The 15675-nt window shown below is 36.7% G+C and overlaps 1 protein-coding gene across 5 annotated transcripts in view; it reads right to left on the bottom strand.

Moving 5' to 3' along the window:
* LOC127806138 (mediator of RNA polymerase II transcription subunit 25) overlaps positions 1 to 15675 on the bottom strand; it is a 91930-nt gene that overhangs the window by 13320 nt on the left and 62935 nt on the right. For all 5 annotated transcript variants that reach the window (XM_052343212.1, XM_052343211.1, XM_052343209.1 and 2 more), the window contains 2 exons: positions 14221 to 14274; positions 13977 to 14005 (listed from right to left, as the gene is read on the bottom strand). In XM_052343212.1, coding sequence (XP_052199172.1) covers positions 13977 to 14005; positions 14221 to 14274 — 83 coding nt within the window. The remainder of the gene's footprint in view (positions 1 to 13976; positions 14006 to 14220; positions 14275 to 15675) is intronic.

The raw sequence follows: 15675 nt of genomic DNA, 5'->3' as shown, positions 1-15675 counted from the left end.
TCAAAGTCTTATTAGGTCTGCCTCTACCTCTTTTTTTGATTAATTGTTTCATTTCATCAACTCTCCTCACAGGAGCGTCTCTTGGTCTCCTTCTCACATGACAAAACCATCTTAGTCTAGTCTCTCTCATCTTCTCCTCTATTGGCACTACTTCTATCTTATTACAAATAACTTCATTTCTAATTTTATCTTTTCTTGTATGGCCGCACATCCATCTTAACATCCTCATCTCCGCTACACTCGTCTTTTACTCATGTTAGTATTTGACTGCCCAACATTCTGAGCCGTACAATAAAACTGGTCTTATAACTGTCCTATAGAATTTTCCATTCAATTTTAATGGGATTTTACCATCACATAACACCCCCGATGCATTTCTCCATTTTAGCTAACCTGCCTTAATTCTATGTGTGACATTCTCGTGAATTTCTCCATCTTTTTGAATCACTGATCCCAAATATCGAAAATGGTCTTTTCTTTGTAATATTTGGTCTTCCAATTTTATTATAACATCCTCCACTCTTGCATTCTTACTAAATTTACATTCCATATAATCTGCTTTCTTTCTGCTTAATTTAAATCCCTTAGATTCTAAATTGTTTCTCCATAACTCAAGCTTAGTGTTCACTCCTTTTGTTTCATCCACCAACACTATGTCATCTGCAAATAGCATACACCATGGCACCTCTGTCTGAATATCTTTAGTGAGTTCATCCATTACTAAAGCAAATAAGTATGGACTTAGTGCAGAACCTTGATGCACTCCTATTGTAATTTTAAACGGTTCAGTATCCCCTCCGCATGTTCTGACCCTTGTCTCTGCACCATGATACATGTCCTTAAGGGCTTGTATATAGGCTATTCGGACTCCTTTCTTCTCTAAAACCCTCCATAATACTTCTCTAAGGACCCTATCATAGGCCTTTTCTAGATCTATAAACACCATATGTAGGTCCTTCTAATGATTTTGATACCTTTCCATTAGGCGCCTCAGTAGATATATAGCTTCTATTGTTGACCTACCAGGCATGAAACCAAACTGATTTTCTGAGACCTCTGTTTCTTTTCTGAGCCTCTGCTCTATTACTCTCTCCCAGAGTTTTATGATATGGCTCATTAACTTAATTCCTCTGTAATTTTCACAGTTTTGAACATCTCCTTTGTTCTTATATATAGGGACCAAAGTATTCTTCCTCCACTCATCTGGCATCTTTTTTGATTTAAGAATCGCGTTAAATAATTTCGTTAGCCAAGAGATACCCTCTTCTCCCATGTATTTCCATGCTTCTATTGGTATATTATCCAGTCCCATCGCCTTATGATTTTTCATCTTTTTTAATGCTTGTCTTATTTCATTTGGACTTATGCGTCGATAAAATGTATAGCTCACGTTCCCTTCGGAGTTACTAAGATGTCCCAACCTAACTCTTGTGTCGCCATCATCATTGAATAATTTTGTGAAATACTCCTTCCATCTCTCCTTAATCCCTCCCTCATTCACTAATACATTTTGATTTTCATCTTTTATGCATTTCATTTGATTTAAATCCCTTGTTTTTCTTTCTCTTGCTTTAGCTAATTTATATATATCTCTTTCTCCATCTTTTGTATCAAGTTGTTTATATAGATTATCGTATGCTTTTGACCTTGCTTCACTAACAGCTTTTTTTGCTGCCTTTTTTGATTCTTTATAATTTTTTTGATTTTCTTCATTGTTGCATTGATATACAGCCTTATAGCAATTTTTCTTATTTTTAATTTTCAATTGCACTTCTTCATTCCACCACCAAGACTCCTTAAGGTTAAGGGCTCTACCATTTCTCTCTCCAAGCACTACCTTTGCTGTGTTTCTCAGGGCATTAGCCATTTCTCTCCACATTTGGTTTGTCTGTCCTTCTCCATTCCATTCTCTTCTACCCCTTAATTTTTCTTTGAAGATTAGTTGTTTCTCCCCTTTTAAATCCCACCACCTGATTCTTGGATTTTGTTTTATGTGATTTTTTCTCTTCCAATTTCTTACTTGGACGTCAAGTACTAGAAGTCTATGTTGAGTAGTCAAACACTCTCCCGGTATCACCTTACAATCCCTACAACATACCCGGTACTCTTTGTCTCATGAGAAAGTAATCTATTTGGGTGCTTGATGTGACATTTTTATATGTGATTAAGTGTTCGTCACATTTTTTGAACCTAGTATTGGTTATGATGAGCTCATATGTCATTGCAAAATCTAAAATAGACTTACCCTCATTATTAATTTCCCCGAATCCATACCCTCCATGTACCTCTCTATAGCCGTTTCCGTCTCTACCCACGTGACCATTTAAGTCACCTCCTATAATCACTTTCTCTTCTCTTGGTATCATTTGTATGAGTCCCTCTAGGTCCTCCCAGAATTTTGCTTTTATCTCCTCACCTAACCCCGCTTGTGGTGCATATGTACTAAAGATATTCATAGTCATTCTTCCTAGAATAATCTTCATCATAATAATCCTATCCCCTATTCTCTTTACATCCACTACCTCATCTACTAAGCTTTTATCCATAATGATCCCTACTCTATTTTTTGCTCGATCATTTCCTGTGTACCATATTTTATATCCATTTTCTGACAAAATTTTTGCTTTTTTCCCTACCCATCTCGTCTCTTGAAGGCACATAATATTAATCTTTCTCCTAATCATCACATCTCCACGTACAAATAGCATTACTGCCCAATCACTAAACCATCTTTCTGCAATTAACATCATACTTCAACTAATTATTGAATTTTACTGATCAATTACTAGCTCAGACGTAGAGACATACAAAATGACACCAAAAAACATAACTATTTTCAAGAGAATTATGACAAGATACAGAGAGGATATGTCTAATAATTTGTATATTTTATATGTATATATAAAGTAACTCACATTCTATATGATAAAAAAAAAAGTATTGACTTAAAAGTTATAATACAAATCTAAGAAACCTCATCAAATTAGGAAATTTTAATATTCTTAAAATTAAGAAGGTTAAGGGATAAATATTGGCAAATGTAAGTCAACATTTTTTTTATTTCATAATTGTTCAAATTTTTTATTTTTAAACTTTATTGGGGCTCCAGTTAACTGATGGACATGGGAGATCTCAAGGGAAATCCCAAGTGTCCACACAAATGTTCAGTAAAAATAATAGGATATGATGGAATGAGTGGCCGGTAGAAATTTGGAAGGCTCCTTTGAATGTGGGTGTCCAATCCAACACAAGACCGCTTGTAGAAGTGTCCGTGTGTCCTAGATCTCTGATAAACAGGCTTTTGTCTCATGGAAGCAAGTAAACTTTAGCATGAATTTCATTCCCTCTACAAATTATTCATAATTGAGCTAAAAGGCACAAATAAATTAACAAGTGATAAAAATGAGACAACATGCATCCAAGAAGGAGAAAATTTTGAAAAATATGGTGATATAACACAGCAGAGATATGCATGTATGAATGAAAATAATAAATATTTCCTCAATTTTAACATTACAAAGATATTGTTAGAAGGATGCAACATTATAGTGTTGTACATAGTGCTGTGTTTCTCTTAGTAGTACCTGTCACGCCCCAAGGATATAATAGTAATTTTGCATTATATGTATTTCTTTCTGGCTATACTTTGTTGTTTTCCCTGTTTGTACCTTTCAATTGTTCTAACAACTGAAAGCCTAGCAAACCTATAAATAGGCTAAAACCTAGAGGATTGGATAGTTGTTGAATGATAACAGATTGTTCTTGAACAGATTTTGTTCTAAGGGTATAACACACCCGAGAACTTCAACTAAGTTTGTAGAACTCAAACTTGTTAATTGATTCAATGAATAGACATCTATTTATACAAGTTCTAAGCTATCTAATCCTAATATTTAGGAGATAATATACAGCAATAAGATAAACTATAACAGAACTTTAAGCAATAAACAATAAAAGATAACAATCAAATCTAATCCTATTATTTCTCCTGATTTCTAGGAGTTTCAATCTTCAAACTTTCTGCTTATCTTTCCAGCACTTTTGCAGTCTTCTTTATCTCTTTGTAACACTCCTATTTCACTTAGGACTCTCCAACACCCCCCCCCCCCCTCTCAAGCTAAGGAATAGATATCTCTCATTCCTAGCTTGTTAATGAGAGTCTCAAAGCTTGATCTTGTCATGGATTTGGTGAGCACATCCGCTTCCTATTCTGCTGTAGGAATATATGTCAATTTGATGTCTCCTTCTTCAATTTCCCATTGAATGAAACTTCGGTCAATCCTGACATGCTTCATTCTATTATGTTGTACTAGATTGTTAACAATACATATAGCTGATTTACTATCACTGTAAAGCTTTGTTGGCTTTGTTAGAGGTAGTTGTAGATCCTCCATTAATCTTACTAACCAAATTAGCTCACAAATCCCTTGGGCAATGGCCCTGAATTCTGTCTCAGCACTGCTTCTTGCCACTACAGATTGTTTTTTGCTTCTCCATGTGACTAGGTTGCCCCACAATTTTGTGCAAAAACCTGATGTAGACCGGCCGTCCATCACTGATCCTGCCCAATCTGCATCAGAATATCCTTCAGCCCCCATTTCATTACTCTTTTGAAACAATAATCCCTTACCTGGTGTTCCTTTCAAGTATCTCAAAATGTGGTATACAGCTGCCATATGTTATTGTGTTGGAGCATGCATAAATTGACTTATGATGCTCACAGAATAAGCTATGTCTGGACCAGTTAAAGACAAATAGATTAGTCTTCCAACTAGTCTTTGATACCTTTCCTTATCCACCTGAGGATCATTATCTCTTTTCACATATTTCCAATTTCTTTCTAGAGGAGTGTATCTTGGTTTGCATCCGATCATTCCTGTATCTCTTAGAAGATCAAGAGTATATTTCCTTTGAGATATTATCATACCTTATTTACTCCTTGCAATTTCCATCCCCAAAAAATACTTCATTGTTCCCAAGTCTTTTAGCACAAATTCTGCCTTTAGCTTCTGTTTTAGGGCTTCAATTTCTTGAACATCATCCCCTGTAACAATTATATCATCTACATACACAATCAAAATGCATCTTTTTCCATTGGTATGTTTAATAAATAAAGTGTGGTCAGCCTTCCCTTGTGTGTACCCGAATTGAGTCAAAGTAGAGCTGAATTTCTTAAACCATGCTCTAGGAGATTACTTTAAACCATAAAGAGATTTATGAAGCTTACATACCTTGCCAATCCTCTCTTCTTTCTCAAACCCGGGTGGAATTTTCATATACACTTCTTCTTCTAATTCTCCATTTAGAAATGCATTCTTGATATCAAATTGAAATAGCTCCCAATCTAAATTCACCACAATAGACAATAATACTCTAATGGAGTTTAATTTAGCAACTGGAGCAAAGGTTTCTTCATAATCTATTCCATAGGTTTGAGAGTAACCTTGGGCAACAAGCCTAACCTTATATCTGTCCACACTCCCATCTGAGTTGTATTTAACTGTAAACACCCATTTGCAACCAATGATCTTCTTATTTTTCGGACTATCAACCACTTCCCATGTGTGATTGCCTTTGAGTGCCCTTATTTCTTCCATCACTACCTCCTTCCATTTAGAATCAACTAGGGCTTCTTGGATGTTTCGAGGTATACTCACTCCATCCAAAGTAGTAATAAAGGTCTTGAATTTAGGAGATAACCTAGAATATGTCAAGTAATTGGAGATTGGATGTTTCACACATGATTTGATGCCCTTTCTTATTGCAATAGGAAGATCTAACTCACTGTTAGCGGCATTATTTTCTCCCTCAGTTGCTGGACCTTCCCTCGGTTCTAACAATTGGCTGAATTGAGGAGCTGAACTTTTACCTCGCCTTGAATAGACTTTTATTGGTTTTTCCATGTTCAAGTCTTCTGCTATATCAGTTTCCATAGGTCCAACTGGGTTTAGAGATTCTTGAGAGGGAGGAAGGCTCGGACAGTGAGGCTCAAACAAGGCTGGCTGAGGACAATCAGCAACAGTTGTTGGATTTGAATCATGATTAGGAATGGGCTGAAGGACTAGAAATAGAATGGGCATAGGAATAGTAGGATCCCAATGGTTGTCCTTCATTTGAGATGTGGTATTTGAGTAGTATAACTCATTCTCCACAAAGGTTACATCACATGAGATAATAACTTTTTGTGATGTTGGACAAAAGCATTTATACCTCTTTTGAGTAGGAGGATATCCAATGAATATACACTTTAAGGCTCTTGGTTCAAGTTTATGACGATTTGGACTGGTTTGGTAGACATATACTACACATCCGAATACTTTGGGAAAAAGATTGTTTAGAATCCGAACGTGAGGAAAAATAGATGTAAGGTTGTGCAAGGGGGTTTGGTATTTTAGGACTTTGGAAGGCAGCCTATTGATGAGATAAGCGGCTGTTAAGACTGCCTCCCCCCAATATCTATTTGGAATGGAACTTGTGAACATAAGGGATCTAGCCACTTCAAGTAGGTGTCGATTTTTTCTTTCAGCTATTCCATTTTGTTGAGGGGTGTAAGGACAAGTACTTTGGTGAAAGATCCCATTAGTAGTTAGATATTGGGTGAATGGATAAGAAAAGAATTCTCGGCCATTGTCAGTCCTAAGAATGTAAATAGAGGACTGAAAAACATTCAAAATAAGTTTATGGAAAATCTGAAAAATAGCACATGCCTCGGATTTTTCTTTCATTAGCTATACCCAGCATAACCTTGTATGGTCATCAATGAATGTTATGAACCATCTTGCACCATTTAAGTTTGGAATTCTAGCTGGGCCCCATATATCACTATGAATCAAATGGAATGGTTTTGATGGAGTATATGGGTTTGGTTGATAAGTGCTATGAGTTTGTTTGGCAAGAGTGCAATGATCACACTTGAGTACCAACTTTTCTTTATTGATAAATAAATTGGGGTACAAACGTTTCAAATATGGAAAACTAGGATGACCAAGACGTCTATGCCATAATAAAATTTCAGAATCTAAGCTAGCTGTAAGAGAAAACCTATGTGGAGCTTGACTAGGAGAATTCTTGTTATTGGAAAGCCAATAAAGTTCATCCCTCTCCTCAGCACTGCCAATCGTCTTCCCCGAGAGTCGGTCCTAAAAAACACAATATGAAGGAAAAAATGTCACAATGCAATCCAAGTCTTTTGTTAATTTGCTCACTGATAACAGACTATATTCTAAGTTTGGCACATATAACACTGATTTGAGCAATAAATCAGCCACATAAACACTTCCCTTTCCTTTTACCAATGATTGTGTTCCATCAGCCATCAAAATATTTAGCCCCTTTTCTTCAATCTGAAAGATATCAAGTGTGGCAGCAGATCCGGTCATATGATCGGATGCTCCGGTATCTACCACCCAACAATCCTTATTTATTTTTCTAGTGGTCAAAGACAAAGGCTGATTACCTTTTTGTGCCATAGATGCTGAGTGACCTGGTGCAACATCCTCCAATTCGCTTGTAATATGAGAGTTTTGTAACAGCTTCCGTAGAAACTCAAGCTGATCATGAGTTAGACTCATACCTATTTTGTTTTCACTAGTAGGAGCACTTGTTGTTGCATAGGCTGATCTCTCTTTCTCCTTCTTAGACCTAGGTTTCCAGTTTGGGGGTTTTCCATGCAACTTCCAGCAGGTACTTTTGGTGTGATAGGGTCGGTTGCAGTGCTCACACCATTGCTTCTCCTTAGAATTATCTTCCCTCTTTGTAGTAGTAAGGGCTGATCCTGAGTTATGTTCCGTTGTAGATGGCAGCATTACTCTTTTTCTGCTCTCCTCCCGTCTTACCTCTGCAAATACTTCTCGAAGGGATGGTAATGGTTTAGTGCCTAGAAGTCTGCCTCTTACCTCATCCAAATTTGGATTGAGCCCTTGGAGGAAATCAAAAATTCTCTCCTTTTCCAGCATCTTGCTATGCTTTTGGCTGTCTTCTGCACACTTCCAGTCAGGATCATAAAACAAATCCATCTCTTGCCATAACTCCATTAGGTTGTTATAGTATTCTGTCACGCCGAGGCTGCCTTGCTTGGTAGTCCGAATTGCAGCTCTAACCTCGAGACATTGGGCTGTATTTTCAAGATCGGAATAGATTTCTTGAACAGCCTCCCAAATTTCCTTCGCAGTTTTATAGAAAAGGTAGGGTCGACCTATCTTTGGCTCCATAGAGTTGATGATCCAAGCCATCAAGATCAAATTTTCTACCTCCCATCTTTGATAATCTCCTGAATCTTCTGGTGGTGCTGGAATTGCCCCAGTTAGGTAGCCATATTTTCCCTTGCCTTTTATCACCAAGGTTACGAATTGAAACCATTCTCTAAAGTTTCTCCCGTTTAACCTATGTTGGGTGATTTGCAAGGTGTTGCTGTCCAATGACAGGGTGTTGTGAGACGCCACAGTCACTGGAATTGAGGATTGCTAAAGAGCCGAACTATCAGATGATTCCGCTGCAATTGGAGCTGTATTCCCATGGCCTTGCGGATCCATCTGTCTTGGATCGTGAGGCTAGATAGAGCCGAGCACTGATACCATGAACAGATTTTGTTCTAAGGGTATAACACACCCGAGAACTTCAACTAAGTTTGTAGAACTCAAACTTGTTAATTGATTCAATGAATAGACATCTATTTATACAAGTTCTAAGCTATCTAATCCTAATATTTAGGAGATAATATACAGCAATAAGATAAACTATAATAGAACTTTAAGCAATAAACAATAAAAGATAACAATCAAATCTAATCCTATTATTTCTCCTGATTTCTAGGAGTTTCAATCTTCAAACTTTCTGCTTATCTTTCCAGCACTTTTGCAGTCTTCTTTATCTCTTTGTAACACTCCTATTTCACTTAGGACTCTCCAACAATTCTCTCTCAGATTCTCTCTCAAATTCTCTTTCTTTCTCTCGATTCTCCCTAATCTCTCTCTTTTCTCTCTCAATTTTCTCTGTTCTCTCCTTTTGTTTTAATTCTCCCTCCAATAATCTCTATTCTCGGTTTTTACCTAAAAAAAACCCTAGCTCAGATCTAAGGATTTGACATTTGGTATTAGAGTCGGTGGTCCTTGGCTGCTGAATTGCTATTGAGGCGAGTCGGGAAGGCGAGTGCTTGAAGCAGTTTCCTGAGCGACTGCTAATCGTAGGCGATCTTTGGAAGTTGATAATAGGTGATTTCTGGAAGTAGTTTCAGAGCTAGATCCATAGGCGACTTTTAGGAGGCTACAATAGAGCCAATAACAATTAATCCAGAGCAGCCGATCTTAGGTTGTTGTCTTATGATTCTTATTAAAGGCGAGAAGTTGAACCGTGTTTATGGATACAGGAATCTAGGAAACATTGGCTAACCTCAACCAAAAGCTGGATGAAATTCTAATTTTGATTTCAAATAAGTTTTAGGTTAGTATACTAGAGGATCTTTATTCAAGATCCACTGCAAAATTGATTACAGCAGGAGCTGGAATCCTACCTAAGACCTCCGATCTGTAAGAAGTTGATGAATTAACTTCAATGGATCAGGAATTACCTAAGACCTCACTTGTCCACTCTTTCACAGATGGTCCCTTTTTGTCCTCATTAGATATTTGAGCATGTGAGTCTTGTCAATTAGGCAAACAAGCATGATCTTCCTATTCTAATTATCTTAATAAACGAGTTGATGATCCTTTTGATTTTGTACACTCTGACATTTGGGATCATAGTAGAGTCAAGTCTAAATAGGATTTCTCTTACTTTTTTACATTTATTTAAGACCATTCTCATTGTACTTGGCCCTACTTAATGAAAGACTTTACTAAGGAGTTGTCTTTGTTCATTACTTTTTGTAATGAGATTATTATATAGATTGGTTGTTCTATTCGTATTCTTCATGAGTGATAATGCTAAGGAGTATTGTTTTGCAACTTTTCAAGCCTTTCTTTCATCTTGGGGTATTGCTCATCAATCCTTTTATCCTTAATACTTTGTAGCAAAATATGGTGGCAAAATGTAAAAATTGTCATCTCATTGAGAATATTTGAACTCTTCTACTTCACATCCATGCTCTTGTTTCTTTGTAGGATGTAATTATTCTAGCTTATTGTTTTTGATCAACCATATGTCGTCCTCGATCTCGAATGGATCCATTCCACACTCTTTCTCCAATCCCAGTCTCTGTTCCTACTCCCCTTCAGACTTATCATCACAATTATAGACCCCCATTTTCTCTAGAGCCTCATGTTGTAGCTCCAGTGCCTCCTATCACAGGTTCCTTTAAATCCATGTCTTCCTCTAGATGGTGCCATTGTTTCATCTCTCTTTAGTTTTGCCCATCCTCCAGTTCGCTAAGGTAGACATTCCACTTGGAGCCCTCATCCCATTTATACTTTTATGAGCTATCATTGTTTCTCACTTGTCCATTTTTCTTTTGCTTTTGCATTTGAGCTTTCTTCTATTTCTATTTCTATTCCTAAGATAGATGCAAAAGCTTATCCTCACCCTAGGTGGCAGCATGCTATGGATGAGGAGATGTTTGCCTTGCTGGCTAATGAGATGGGCGGGTGTTTATTGTTAAGGTTGGCTTAGATGGCACCATTGGTCATCTAAAGACTCGGCTGGTTGCTAAGGGTTATACTCAAATTTTTGGGTTGGATTATGGTGAAACATCTCTCTAGTGGCTAAGATTGCTTATCTCCATGTCTTTCTTACTATGGATTCTATTCAACGGAGGCCTCTTTATCAGCTAAATATTAAGAATGCTTTTTTGAATGACGACCTTTAGGAGGAGGTGTACATGAAGCAACCTCTAGGGTGAGTTTAGACTAGTGTGTTGCTTGAAGAAGTCCTTGTATGGCTTGAATCAATCTCCTAGATTTTGGTTTGGTCACTTCAATTCTGTCATACAATCTTTTGGTGTGACTAGAAGTGAAATTAATCATTCTATTTTCTATTGCCATTATATTGGTGGAGTTATATACTTGGTGGTGTATGTCGATGATATTGTTATTACAAGCGATGAGGAGGTTGGTATTGGGTAGTTGAAGGATCATTTGCACTCTCATTTTTAGACCAAGGATTTGGGTAATTTGAAGAATTTCCTTGGCATTGAGGTAGCTTAAGTTGTATATGGTGTATGCATCTCTCAGTAGAAGTATGCGTTGGATGTTTTGGAGGAGACTAGTATGCTTGATTTCTATTGTATAGATACTCCTATGGATCCTAATGTTAAGCTTGTACTGGGACAGGGGGGAGCCATTAGAGGATCCTTAACAATATAGAAGACTGGTTGGAAGCTTAATTACCTCATCATTACATGACTAGACATCTCCTTTGCTGTTAGTGTGGTGAGTAAGTTCTTGGACATTCCTTGTGACAACCACTGGCACACTTTAGTGCATATCTTGAGATAAGTGCTCCTAATAAAGGCTTGTTTGAGAACAAGGGACACTGGCACACATTGGTTGATTGGGTTGGTTGTCCTGCAGATAGACACTCGACCTTGGGCTATTGCATATTGGTTGGAGGTAAATTGGCGTTTTGAAAGAGTAAGAAGCAAAATGTCGTGGCTAGATTCATTGCATAAGTGATGTGTTGGGCCATGGCTTTAGCCACGTGTGAGTTGATTTGGCTTAAGCAACTCCTTAAGGAGTTGGGATTTGGAGATTCAACACCTATGTAGCTTCTTTGTGATAATTAGGTAGCTTGCATATTGCCTCTAATCCTGTTTTTCATAAGCAGACTACACACATAGAGATAGATTACCATCTTGTGAGAAGTTTGTTTCTAGAGAGATTAGTAACTCATTTAGCCCTAATGACGAGTTGGTTGATCTTCTTACAAAGGCATTATAGGGTCCATGGCTTAACTTATTTGTACCAAGCTAAGCACAAATGATATATATGTGATGTTTTGCCTTTGATATAGTTTTGATGATGAAAAAACATTGTATTTTGATGATGTTTATTATCTTAATGCTCCAATTTAAATGATGCTTTAAGCAATCTCAAATGTATGTGGTCAAAGTATTTTCCAATATATATGCATTGTTTATGATTTAGGAGATTGGAAAAATAATGCATTAAATCTTAAAATATTAGAAAATGAAGTTAAAAGCATTTTGGTAGCATCTATCTAATAAATGCATTCATTCCGTCGACTAAGCTATAGGCTCCGTCGACCAATAGTATGCATGATTCTGTCTTGGTCGACTAAGTTATAGGTTTTGTCGACTAACAGTGTTTATGTGCTGACTTGGTAGACTAACTCCTTAAGTCTGTCAACAGAAGGATAGTCTTGGTCAACTAAGTGTCATGGTTATTTATGTCTTGGTCGACTAAGTGTTCTGTTATTTTTATGACTTGGTCGACCAACCTATTTTGTTTGTCGACCAAACTTGTTATTTTGCCTGATTCTATTGATTAACCATTTTTATTTGTCGACTAAGTCTCTTTCACATAAATCATAACGACTAGTTTTTCAAATCCCAACGGTCACAAATGGCTAGTTTTCTCTTAGATCTTTTGGGACGCCTATAAATACAACTCAAGGATGATCAAGAAGAGGCTAATGGATGGAAATGAAGTGAAGTGGGCTTAAGAATTATTTCATACTTCTCGATTTGCATTTGTGCTTTAACTTTTCTCTCCAAAGGCTTTGTACTAAATTTGTTTCATTTGATTCAAGCCTTGTATCTTTATTGAAAGACATTGTAACTAAGAGTGTATACTCTCGGAGACTTTCTTTTGTATCTTTCTTATTTTTCCTATCTTGTATTGCTAGAGAGCTTGCTTTTCAAGCAAGAGGTTGTATTTCCTAGCTTGGTGCTAGAGGGCCTATCCGAAGTGATAGGAGATTTTAGTGGATTGTTTACAAAATCCTTAGTTAGGAGCAAAGGTAGTGGATTAGGCTTGGCTTAAGCCAAACCACTATAAATCTTTGTGTTCTCTTGTGCTTGTGTTCTTTGTTTATTTATCTTTTCAAGCATCTCTATATTCCTCACTTGATTCATATATTTAACCTTTCATTGAAAAAGATTTCATATTTTTCAATCTTGAGTTCTCCATTGTCAAGACGAGATTGTCTTTATACAGTTGATACCTCATTGTGCCATTTCAAGGTCTTGAGGTAGCCGTGATTTTCATAGACGACATCTCCATTTTATCAAAAAAAATTTATATACCAATTCCCCCCCCCCCCCCCCCCCCCCCCCCCCCCCCTCCCCTCTTGGGTGTGAGCCATAGCATTTCAAACCTAACAATATGCACCTGTTTGAAGGAGAGTGTTAGAAGGATGCAACTTTGTATTGTTGTACATAGTGTTGTGTTTCTCTTAGTTGTACCTTAAGTGAGTGATTTTGTTTGTAGAGCTATATATATACCTAGCTGTGAATAGAGAATTTAGATCTTCTTTTTTACTTCATGTATCGTTCTCTGTCTCTTTTTCATAGATATTAATATTCTGTTACACAAATTATTAAGAAATTATTTTTAACACTAAATACTGCAAAGTAATCGTGAGCTAAAGGCCCAATAATTTATATTAGAGATCCCTATTTGAAAAGGAAATGAAATTGTTGTTCTGGAACTCCTGATGTTAAAAAGTCAACGAATGAGAAATGAGTAGATGTAAATCTGCATTGTTTAATTAATCATCGAATCCCAAGTTACTTCCACCTAACATAAAATGTATTTCATGTATGCTGAAATGATGGCCATGTCTCTTTATAGTCTTGGAAGGCAACTAATTTCATAAAAGGTTAAAAATAACAATAACAGAACATGCCTGGGCATGTTCAACAAGTGCCAAAAGTGTACAACAAATAGGCACGGATCCAACACCTTCTTAGGGTGGCCAAGTTTCTCAAGATTTTACGATAAAAATAAATCACAACTTTGAATTTTATATTGACAAAAAGGTAAGTTGAACCAGCTTCTCAAATGTAATAATAACCATAGACTTACGTTTCAGAAGCTTTCGCACTCCTGTAACCCTGCCACGTGTAAATAAAACATAAGATAATAGAATCTTTGAACTAACTTGTGAGCTTTTAAACAAGTGAAGGAAAATTTAGATTCTGAAAATTAATATGAGAATGAAGCATCAGGTGAAATAATCACACTATCAATCCAACAAATTCATAAATGATAAATTAACAGCTCAATGGTAATTTGAACCAAATCATTTTCAAGGCAAGTGAAAACATACTTCCAATCTTGTGATAAACACAGGCTGGCCTTGTCTCTGCCCAGATAAGTTACCCTGCAGATTAGTCAACATATAATAATGAGTAATGAGATGATTAGATGACATACATAGAAAGGAAAATTACCAAGTATTATTTTGCATGATAGTTACAAGACGTACTCAATGATAAGGGAAAAAATTAAAATTACACTGTGAATACTAATTAAGATTTTGTAGATGGTGATCTAACATGAATTAAGTTCAGATCTTCCTCCATCATAAGCAAGACATAATAGTGTTAATAAATGTTTAGTCTTCCAATAAGCTTCTACCATGAAAAAAGAACTTAGAGCCCCAATTACTAAAAACAGTTAGTGCAGGCAGCAAATGTTATTTGCCATTTCTCAATTTGTTGAATTATACTCAAGTTTATTATTGTTCTTTTGCTAAAAAAATTTAGTTGAAGAACTGTTGATTCCTTAAGGAAAAGATAAGGAAGTTTGGCTAGAATCTCAAAGAGATTTGTTAGTCAAACCATCCTTAGTTTAGAAGCTAATCTCACCTTCAATTTTTTAGAAATTGCTAAATCAGTTTTAGGATACTTTCCTATTCTTGTATAGTCAATCTTTCCTATGTTGTAATTCTTCAACCCTATAAATAGGGCTGTATTGTTTGTGTAAATATATGAGAAAAACATTCTATTCTCACATGGGATGATGCCTTATTCCAAAGATCCCGGCATAGATTCTACTACCCAAGGCTCCGCATTACCAACTTATCGTCTTGAAAAATCCAAAGGACCTTCCGGGCTATAGTCTCTCGGGCCTTAGAAAGATCGTTTATGGTGTGAGCATTATAACAAACCATATCACACCAAGGAGACTTGCTGGGACCTTCATGGGAAGCCTACTGACTAGAAACCCAAAAATCAAAGACGCACAAAAACAACTTATGTTGCTGATGCCCCACCTACCTCTCCCTCCTCTGGCGTCTTCCCGTTCACAGCCGAACAAATGGCGATGCTGAAAAAATTCCTCCATCCTACTAAGGAACCTGATTTTAGTTCCACTGTACTTATGGCTCACAAAGGTAAAATCAGCTTTGATGCTTCCCTTTTATCCTATAATGGTCCCCAAGACCATATGTGGATTTCAAAACGAATGACCATATATGTGTGGCTCTTCGACTGGACTCCTTAATTTTTTCCCTTGTATAGAAGACATTGGTATTCCCATGGCAAATGGGTCCTTATGTAAGGCCGTGGGCAAAGGTGATCTCATGGTGTTTGGGTTGTCATTTAAGTTTGTTCTTTATGTGCCCAAATTACAGTGCAATTTAATCTTTGTTCATAAATTGGCAACTAATATACATTGCTCTATAACTTTTTCCCTTCCCATTGTCAATTTCAAGATTTACCATTGGCGAGGACAATTTGCCATGCAAGAGAGCACAATAGCCTGTACTATCTGTCCAATG

Source organism: Diospyros lotus, chromosome 7 (genome assembly GCF_014633365.1).
Source record: "Diospyros lotus cultivar Yz01 chromosome 7, ASM1463336v1, whole genome shotgun sequence".
In the NCBI taxonomy this organism is placed as follows: domain Eukaryota; kingdom Viridiplantae; phylum Streptophyta; class Magnoliopsida; order Ericales; family Ebenaceae; genus Diospyros; species Diospyros lotus.
Note: the sequence above shows the minus strand (reverse complement) of the source record. Positions and strands in the feature narration are given on the sequence as shown.